At 47.0% G+C, this 10,000-nt stretch overlaps 2 protein-coding genes across 2 annotated transcripts in view; both read right to left on the bottom strand.

Moving 5' to 3' along the window:
• The window catches only part of LOC115181808 (CUB and sushi domain-containing protein 3-like), a gene marked incomplete at its 3' end in the record, with an annotated part of 24,257 nt that extends 20,075 nt beyond the window's left edge, over positions 1–4,182 (bottom strand). Inside the window, exons 1-2 of the mRNA XM_029743559.1 lie at positions 4,032–4,182; positions 930–1,124 (exon numbers count right to left, since the gene is read on the bottom strand). Of these exons, the coding sequence (XP_029599419.1) occupies positions 930–1,124; positions 4,032–4,182 (346 nt within the window). The remainder of the gene's footprint in view (positions 1–929; positions 1,125–4,031) is intronic.
• Positions 4,183–6,976: 2,794 nt separating this feature from the next.
• On the bottom strand, positions 6,977–9,788 carry LOC115181807 (CUB and sushi domain-containing protein 3-like). The gene is made up of 4 exons (XM_029743558.1): positions 9,734–9,788; positions 9,218–9,330; positions 7,483–7,665; positions 6,977–7,179 (listed from the first exon to the last, which is right to left on the bottom strand). The coding sequence occupies exons 2-4, from the start codon at positions 9,291–9,293 to the stop codon at positions 6,977–6,979; spliced, it is 462 nt and encodes a 153-aa protein (XP_029599418.1). The 5' UTR covers positions 9,294–9,330; positions 9,734–9,788.
• Positions 9,789–10,000: the final 212 nt, after the last annotated feature.

The following is a 10,000-nucleotide window of genomic DNA, read 5'->3' as shown; positions in this document are numbered from 1 at the left end:
CATCTCAATACAAAGTTAAATGTTGCAGTGAATTAAAACCGAGTGTAGTTGCCATATATCTGAGACAATAAGCAATAAAATAAAACCAACGTCTCCAGTCTGTCCCCGGGCTCCACGTGAAGATAAAGCATAAAACCATATAGAAAGTATGGAGGAATAATAATATAACTATATATTTTGAAATAGCAGCCCCTTTTCCATCCTGCAAATTGACTTTGACAAACACACTGGTTAAACATCTATAACCTGCGTTGAATATGGGGAGATCCCGACGCGGCCCTTCAACTAAAATGATTCTCCACTCTGCCTTACGACAATTATTATTATGGCTACAGCCCTGACATCAGACACTTACAACAGGTCACAGGAGGGGTGACACGCCCTGACCTTAGATTGACGTTTATTTCCCCTTTTTTGGGGGGTTAGATCAGGGTGTGATGTGGGGTGGGCGTTCTATGCCAGTCTATGTGTTCTATTTCTTTGTGTTGAGTATGGTTCCTAATCAGAGGCAGCTGTCTATCGTTGTCTCTGATTAGGAATTATACTTAGGCAGCCCTTTTTCCCTCCTTCTGTGTGGGATCTTGTTTTTGTACAGATCTGTAAAGCCTGCAGAACGTGACGGTCGTGTTTCTTTGTTTATTGTTTGCGTTAGTGGTCTGAGTTAAATTAAATATTTTTCTCATGAGCACTGAACACGCTGCACCTCGGTCTACTTTCTACGACGATCGTTACCAGGGGTAACAATACATAGTTGACAGATAGAAAACAATTCATGATCACTAATCCTCACATAATATCCTGTAAAATAACTTGATAAATCATCCTCTGTAGTCCTACCTTCACATGTAGAGCATGTCCTGGTGCGGTATAACTGAAGGATATCACTTTCCCCATCCAATGGAAATGTCTGAATAATGAATCGTTGTTACCTTCACATTTAGGGATGGGTCCGCTCCACATGACCTTGCCCCCTTCCAGCTGGCAGGTGATAGTGTCAGTACCCTGGGTCTTGATGAAACCCTCCTCACAAACCACAGAGACAGAGCTACCCAGCTGGAAACTGTCCCCGAACCGTCTGGCGTTCAGAGGGACGCCTGGGTCCGGACACTCGTTGTGGCCAAATGCTGAAGGGGAGGGAGGGAGAGTGAGGGAGAGAGGGAGGGAGGGGGGAGGGAGGAGGGAGGGGGGAGGGGGGAGGGGAGGGAGAGGGAGGGAGAGAGGGAGGGGGGAGGGAGGGAGGAGAGAGGGGGGAGGGAGGGAGGGAGGGAGGGAGAGAGGGAGGGAGGGAGGGAGGGAGGGGGAGGGAGAGGGAGGGAGAGGAGAGAGAGAGAGGGAGGGGGGGAGGGAGAGAGAGAGGGAAGGAGGGAGGGGGGGAGGGAGAGGAGGGAGGGAGGGAGGGAGGAGGGGAGAGGGGAGGGAGGGAGGAGTGAGGGAGAGAGAGAGAGAGAGGAGGGGGAGGGAGGGGGGGAGGGAGAGAGAGAGAGGAAGGAGGGAGGGGGAGAGGGAGGGGAGAGAGGGAGGGAGGGAGAGAGGAGAGGAGGGAGGAGGAGAGAGAGAGGAGAGAGGGAGGGAGAGAGAGGGAGGGAGGGAGGGAGGGAGGGAGGGAGAGTGAGGGAGGGAGGGAGGGAGGGAGGGAGGGGGAGGGAGGGAGGGAGAGAGAGGGAGGGAGGGAGAGAGAGAGAGGGGAGAGAGGGAGGAGAGAGAGAGAGAGAGAGAGGGAGGGAGGGAGGGAGGGAGGGAGGGAGGGAGGGAGAGAGGAGAGGGAGGGAGGGAGAGTGAGGGAGGGAGGGAGGGGGGAGGGGAGGGAGAGGAGAGAGAGGGAGTGAGAGGGAGTGAGAGAGGGAGAGAGGGAGGAGAGAGAGAGAGAGAGGGAGAGAGGGAGGGAGAGAGAGGGAGGGAGGGAGGGAGGGAGGGAGGGATGAGAGGAGGGAGGGAGGGAGAGTGAGGGAGGGAGGGAGGGAGGAGAGAGAGAGGAGAGAGGGGAGTGAGAGAGGGAGAGAGGGAGGGAGAGAGAGAGAGAGAGGAGAGGGAGGGAGGAGGGAGGAGAGAGGGAGGGAGGGAGAGTGAGGGAGGGAGGGAGGGGGGAGGGAGGGAGGGAGAGAGAGGGAGAGAGAGAGTGAGGGAGGGAGGGAGGGAGGGAACATGATATATAGTGTCTGATGAGAAATAAGGCCTTTCAAAAAGCAGGAGGATAAAGAAAGAAATGTGGCAAGAAAAGAAAAGATGAGATAAATCCCCCACTGCTCGTCTACAGCAGGTCTCAGAACCACAACACCTCCTCTAAGGCACCGCACTGCCTTGACAGAGGAGAACAGACACCAAGGTGTCATTCTATTCAACCATATAATAGCCTGGGATATTCATTCCCATTGAAACTGAGGGTCGTTCGTTTGCCCCCTCAGTTTATCCGCTTGTACGGTAGAATTTTAACATACATAATGTAGCTGTCATTACATACGTACAGCAAATGACAATACTGTATATACGGCCGTCAGCGACCTGTCAACAATATCAGACATGTGACGCATCTGTTAAACAGAGCCTGGCAATAGAGTGGGGGGTTTATAATATAACGTTGACACAACATTAATCCAACATCTATCTGCCCTGTGACTTTACTGATTCATGTAGTTGATATTGAAGCTAAAATGTTAGATAAAGTCATACAATTATATACAATGAAACACAAGGACTGTACATTTGTTTGAAAATAATAATAAAAAAACATTTTAAAATATATATCAAAGTTGTCCCCATCCACTGGACAAGCTTGCAGTGAAATGTGTTGTTTTACAAGGTCAGCCATAGTAGCATTGTGCACCGAGAGCAAATCAGGGTTAAGTGCCTTGCTCAAGGGCACATCGACAGATGTTTCACCTTTGTCACCTCAAATATTCGAACCAGCATCCTGTGGGTGACTGACCTAACGATAAGAGATGTGTGACAGATCTACCAGCAATCCTTTTGGGTGACTGACCTAACGATAAGAGATGTGTAACACATCTACCAGCATCCTTTGGGTGACTGACCTAACGATAAGAGACGTGTGACAGATCAACCAGCATCCTTTGGGTGACTGACCTAACGATAAGAGATGTGTAACACATCTACCAGCAATCCTGGGTGACTGACCTAACGATAAGAGATGTGTAACACATCTACCAGCATCCTTTGGGTGACTGACCTAACGATAAGAGATGTGTGACAGATCTACCAGCATCCTTTGGGTGACTGACCTAACGATAAGAGATGTGTGACACATCTACCAGCATCCTTTGGGTGACTGACCTAACGATAAGAGATGTGTGACAGATCTACCAGCATCCTTTGGGTGACTGACCTAACGATAAGAGATGTGTGACACATCTACCAGCATCCTTTGGGTGACTGACCTAACGATAAGAGATGTGTGACAGATCTACCAGCATCCTTTGGGTGACTGACCTAATGATAAGAGATGTGTGACAGATGTACAGCCTTGTAACAGTGTGCCTAGCAAAAACAAAATATGAGAATGAACGAACGCTAATTCAACATATTTTACCAGTGGGGTTACAATGACTCACAAGACAGTACACTTGGTCATCAATGGCTTCTCCAAAAAATAAATGTGACTTGTTGTCACGTCCTGACCCTAGTAAGATGTCATTTTCTATAGTAGAGTAGGTCAGGGCGTGACAGGGGGGTGTTTTGTGTTTTTCTATGTTTTCTATTTCTATGTTTGAGTTCTAGTTTTTCTATTTCTATGTTGGGGTTGATCTCCAATTGGAGGCAGCTGGTCCTCGTCACCTCTAATTGGAGATCATATTTAAGTTGGGGTTTGTCTATGGGGTTTTTGTGGGTAGTTGTTTTCCGTTTTGTGAGTTATCACCTGACGGAACTGTTGGCTGTCGTTTTTTGTTGTCGTTTGTTTTGTTTAAGTGTTTTCATTAAAGTAAATATGAGCACTCCACACGCCGCGCCTTGGTCCCCCTTTATACGACCCGCGTTACACTTGTACGACACGGTAATAAATAGAGTAGTGTACTGACTGCTGTAGGTGATGTTGAACCCCCTTCCGGACATGGAGTGGTCTGCCTGGAACTCCAGCTGGAGGATGTTGCTGTTGGAGCTGAAATGAGAGGGCACCTCGGCACCCGAGTATCTCCCCAGGATGGACGAGCCCGTCTGGTACAACCACATGGTATTTTAAACGTTATTTATTTAAAGGGGGAGCATTTAAACAACACAACACTATTCAAATAAACAATAACACTTAAAACAACACTCACTTTTTTGGTAAAACAAGAAGATGAAAGAACTAACCACAAACCAAGAGGAAATAAGAGATGAACTAAAATAACCTAAAATCTCAGAAAGGACGTATGAAATCACTAACATAAAGCTAGGAAGCTTTCAGGCCAAGCTGAAACGCTGGGTTTTTTAGAGTGATTTAAAAACCTCCATGATGCCCTTCCCCTTTGACTAGCTACTCAATCAGTTATAAATCAATCAATCCATTACCTGGTCTCAATCAATCCATTACCTGGTATCAATCAATCAATCAATTATCAATCAATCAATCCATTACCTGGTCTCAATCAATCCATTACCTGGTCTCAATCAATTCATTACCTAGTCTCAATTAATCCATTACCTGGTCTCAATCAATCCATTACCTGGTCTCAATCAATCCATTATCTGGTCTCAATCAATCCATTACCTGGTCTCAATCAATCCATTACCTAGTCTCAATTAATCCATTACCTGGTCTCAATCAATCCATTACCTGGTCTCAATCAATCCACTACCTGGTCTCAATCAATCCATTACCTGGTCTCAATCAATCCATTACCTGGTCTCAGTCAATCCATTACCTGGTCTCAATCAATCCATTAACTGGTCTCAATCAATCTATTACCTGGTCTTAATCAATCCATTACCTGGTCTCAATCAATCCATTACCTGGTCTCAATCAATCCATGACCTAGTCTCAATTAATCCATTACCTGGTCTCAATGAATCCATTACCTGGTCTCAATCAATCCATTACCTAGTCTCAATGAATCCATTACCTGGTCTCAATCAATCCATTACCTGGTCTCAATCAATCCATTACCTGGTCTCAATCAATCCATTACCTGGTCTCAATCAATCCATTACCTGGTCTCAATCAATCCATTACCTGGTCTCAATCAATCTATTACCTAGTCTCAATCAATCCATTACCTGGTCTCAATCAATCCATTACCTGGTCTCAATCAATCCATTACCTAGTCTCAATCAATCCATTACCTGGTCTCAATCAATCCATTACCTGGTCTCAATCAATCCATTACCTGGTCTCAATCAATCCATTACCTGGTCTCAGTCAATCCATTACCTGGTCTCAATCAATCCATTAACTGGTCTCAATCAATCTATTACCTGGTCTCAATCAATCCATTACCTGGTCTCAATCAATCCATGACCTAGTCTCAATTAATCCATTACCTGGTCTCAATGAATCCATTACCTGGTCTCAATCAATCCATTACCTAGTCTCAATGAATCCATTACCTGGTCTCAATCAATCCATTACCTGGTCTCAATCAATCCACTACCTGGTCTCAATCAATCCATTACCTGGTCTCAATCAATCCATTACCTGGTCTCAGTCAATCCATTACCTGGTCTCAATCAATCCATTAACTGGTCTCAATCAATCTATTACCTGGTCTTAATCAATCCATTACCTGGTCTCAATCAATCCATTACCTGGTCTCAATCAATCCATGACCTAGTCTCAATTAATCCATTACCTGGTCTCAATGAATCCATTACCTGGTCTCAATCAATCCATTACCTAGTCTCAATGAATCCATTACCTGGTCTCAATCAATCCATTACCTGGTCTCAATCAATCCATTACCTGGTCTCAATCAATCCATTACCTGGTCTCAATCAATCCATTACCTGGTCTCAATCAATCCATTACCTAGTCTCAATCAATCCATTACTGGTCTCAATCAATCTATTACTGGTCTCAATCAATCCATTACCTGGTCTCAATCAATCCATTACCTGGTCTCAATCAATCCATTACCTAGTCTCAATCAATCCATTACCTGGTCTCAATCAATCCATTACCTGGTCTCAATCAATCCATTACCTGGTCTCAATCAATCCATTACCTGGTCTCAGTCAATCCATTACCTGGTCTCAATCAATCCATTAACTGGTCTCAATCAATCTATTACCTGGTCTCAATCAATCCATTACCTGGTCTCAATCAATCCATGACCTAGTCTCAATTAATCCATTACCTGGTCTCAATGAATCCATTACCTGGTCTCAATCAATCCATTACCTAGTCTCAATGAATCCATTACCTGGTCTCAATCAATCCATTACCTGGTCTCAATCAATCCATTACCTGGTCTCAATCAATCCATTACCTGGTCTCAATCAATCCATTACCTGGTCTCAATCAATCCATTACCTGGTCTCAATCAATCCATTACCTAGTCTCAATTAATCCATTACCTTGTCTCAATCAATCCATTACCTAGTCTCAATTAATCCATTACCTGGTCTCAATCAATCCATTATCTGGTCTCAATCAATCCATTACCTGGTCTCAATCAATCCATTACCTGGTCTCAATCAATCCATTACCTGGTCTCAATCAATCCATTACCTAGTCTCAATTAATCCATTACCTGGTCTCAATCAATCCATTACCTGGTCTCAATTAATCTATTACCTGGTCTCAATTAATCCATTACCTGGTCTCAATCAATCCATTATCTGGTCTCAATCAATCCATTACCTGGTCTCAATCAATCCATTACCTGGTCTCAATCAATCCATTACCTGGTCTCAATCAATCCATTACCTGGTCTCAATCAATCCATTACCTGGTCTCAATCAATCCATTACCTAGTCTCAATTAATCCATTACCTGGTCTCAATCAATCCATTACCTGGTCTCAATCAATCCATTACCTGGTCTCAATCAATCCATTACCTGGTCTCCGTCCTTCACGATGAGGAAGTCGTATGGAGGCTCCAGGTCAAAGTCGTTGAAGGCCAGGTGGATCCGGCTGCCGGGTTCAGAGATGATGATCCACACACAGTTCAGGTTGTTCCCATAGCCCTCTGGGTAGTCAGGGGACAGCACGGTGCCCACGGCCGCCGTGAAGTTGGAGAAACATGGGACTGTGGGAGTAGGAAAAGGAGTGGGTTAGGTGTAGAAATGTTTATGTTCGCATGTTCCTATGTTATACTGTATGTTCACTCATGAACATATGTTCATTAAGGTATTCCACCGAGGCAGGATGGGAGGGTTTTCCTATAAATATACTGTACATACTGCACAACATGGTGCTCTGTTACATACGGGATGTAAAACCTGAAAGGTGTAATAATGCATTTCCTTACTTATTAAAAAAAAAAAAAAAAAACATATTCCACGGAATTACTGTGCTTTAACAAGGCATTTCAAACAATGAACATACTCACATATGCACATGGGGATGTTAGCAGACCATTGGTTGTTGTTCTGACAGGTGATCATCCTCTCTCCAATCAGCTCGAAGCCAAACTGGCACTCGAACCGCAGCACGTTCCCGTTCAGAAACCCACTGCCCTCCTGGAAGCCATACAGAGGTGTGCCTGGGTCCCCACAACTCTCCTTATCAATCTCTGTCAGAGAAAGACAGGGATTAGTCAAATGTTAGTCCTTTATCTGTTTGATACTGATACTATCTGTCTGATAGGGTCTCTGGTCCTGGGCCAGGTCTGGGATGGAGGTAGTCTGGTGTTGGGCCAGGTCTGGGATGGAGGTAGTCTGGTCCTGGGCCAGGTCTGGGATGGAGGTAGTCTGGTCCTGGGCCAGGTCTGGGATGGAGGTAGTCTGGTCCTGGGCCAGGTCTGGGATGGAGGTAGTCTGGTCCTGGGCCAGGTCTGGGATGGAGGTAGTCTGGTGTTGGGCCAGGTCTGGGATGGAGGTAGTCTGGTCCTGGGCCAGGTCTGGGATGGAGGTAGTCTGGTCCTGGGCCAGGTCTGGGATGGAGGTAGTCTGGTCCTGGGTCAGGTCTGGGATGGAGGTAGTCTGGACTGGTCCTGGGCCAGGTCTGGGATGGAGGTAGTCTGGTCCTGGGCCAAGTCTGGGATGGAGGTAGTCTGGTCCTGGGCCAGGTCTGGGATGGAGGTATTCTGGTCCTGGGCCAGGTCTGGGATGGAGGTAGTCTGGTCCTGGGCCAGGTCTGGGATGGAGGTAGTCTGGTCCCTGGGTCAGGTCTGGAGGAGGTAGTCTGGTCTGGGCCAGGTCTGGGATGGAGGTAGTCTGGTCCTGGGCCAGGTCTGGGATGGAGGTAGTCTGGTCCTGGGCCAGGTCTGGGATGGAGAAGGTTGGTCCTGGGTCAGGTCTGGGATGGAGCTAGTCTGGTCCTGGGCCAGGTCTGGGATGGAGCTAGTCTGGTGCAGGGGTTATTGTCAAGAAGCTGGGAGCTGGGGATAGGGGCTGGGTATAGGGGCTGGGAATAGGGGCTGGGGATAGGGGCTGGGGATAGGGGCTGGGGGCTAGGGGCTGGAGATTGGGGCTGGGGGCTGGGGATAGGGGCCGGGGATATGGGCTGGGGATAGGGGCTGGGGATAGGGGCTGGGGATAGGGGCTAGGGGCTGGAGATTGGGCTGGGGGCTAGGGGCTGGGGATAGGGGCCGGGGATAGGAGTTGGGGGCTAGGGGCTGGGGGCTGGAGATTGGGGCTGGGGGCTGGGGATAGGGGCTGGGGATAGGGGCTGGGGATAGGGGCTAGGGGCTGGAGATTGGGCTGGGGGCTAGGGGCTGGGGATAGGGGCCGGGGATAGGAGTTGGGGGCTAGGGGCTGGGGGCTGGAGATTGGGGCTGGGGGCTGGGGATAGGGCTGGGGATAGGGGCTGGGGGCTAGGGCTGGAGATTGGGGCTGGGGGCTGGGGGCTAGGGGCTGGGGATAGGGGCTAGGGGCTGGGGGCTAGGAGCTGGGGCTGGGGGCTGGGGATAGGGGCTGGGGTCAGGTCTGGGACAGGCATGGGCTAAGGTAGTTTGATAGTGTTTGTATCTCAACATTTTATTGTTATCAGCACAGAGGAGGACTGTATACTGTGTCTAGGGTTAAAGAGGTGGATAGTGTTTGTATCTCAACATTTTATGGTTATCAGCACAGAGGAGGACTGTATACTGTGTCTAGGGTTAAAGAGGTGGATAGTGTCTGTACCTTTATAGTTGATCTTGAAGCCGATAGAGCCCACGCTCTCATCAGACTGAAGATGGAGCCACATTTGATGGGACATGCTGACAATAAGGTCAGGCACGAAGCTGCCTGTCAGGCTGCAGATAAGAGCACAATACAAACCAATGGCCCGTCACAATACTGCCCTTCAGCCAATCAGATCGGTTGCTATTGTAAATAAGAATCTGTTCTTAATTGAATTATCTGTCCAAATAAAGGCTAAATACAAAAACTGAAATAAGACACAGGGTTATCGTAAAAGCTATTTACCTTTTTTTAAACAACCAGGCATGTAAAGAGAGACTTGACAATAAGTCATTATTGTAAACAACAAACATGTTTATTTGTTAGAGTTAATATTAACATTTTATAACAACGTGGAATGTAAGTGGACTTAATTGAACCATCAAATAACAGACTGTTATTTAAGTATAATCTGACAGCTAGATCATGCTAGATTTGGTTGTGGGATTCTGAGGATAATTGGAGTGTAATACTTACACCTGTATTATTGTTCTGGAGTCTCCAACCTGCCCTCCGTCTCCGATGGTTAATGAGTCATAAGCCGATCTCCAGGTCAAACTCCTCAAAGTGATCTGGATAACCCTGTTGAAGTCTACCGATTACAACATATACTGCCAATGTATTTTACACTCATTTATATTATATACACATATTATTCATTGGACAACAAAATTGTTCTCAGATTCTTATTTACAATTACAACCGATCTGGTCCCGTTGTGCTCAGTTAGTAGAGCATCGTGTT

This window comes from Salmo trutta, unplaced genomic scaffold (assembly GCF_901001165.1).
Source record: "Salmo trutta unplaced genomic scaffold, fSalTru1.1, whole genome shotgun sequence".
Classification (NCBI taxonomy): Eukaryota; Metazoa; Chordata; class Actinopteri; order Salmoniformes; family Salmonidae; genus Salmo; species Salmo trutta.
This window is presented reverse-complemented; position numbering and strand designations above follow the sequence as displayed.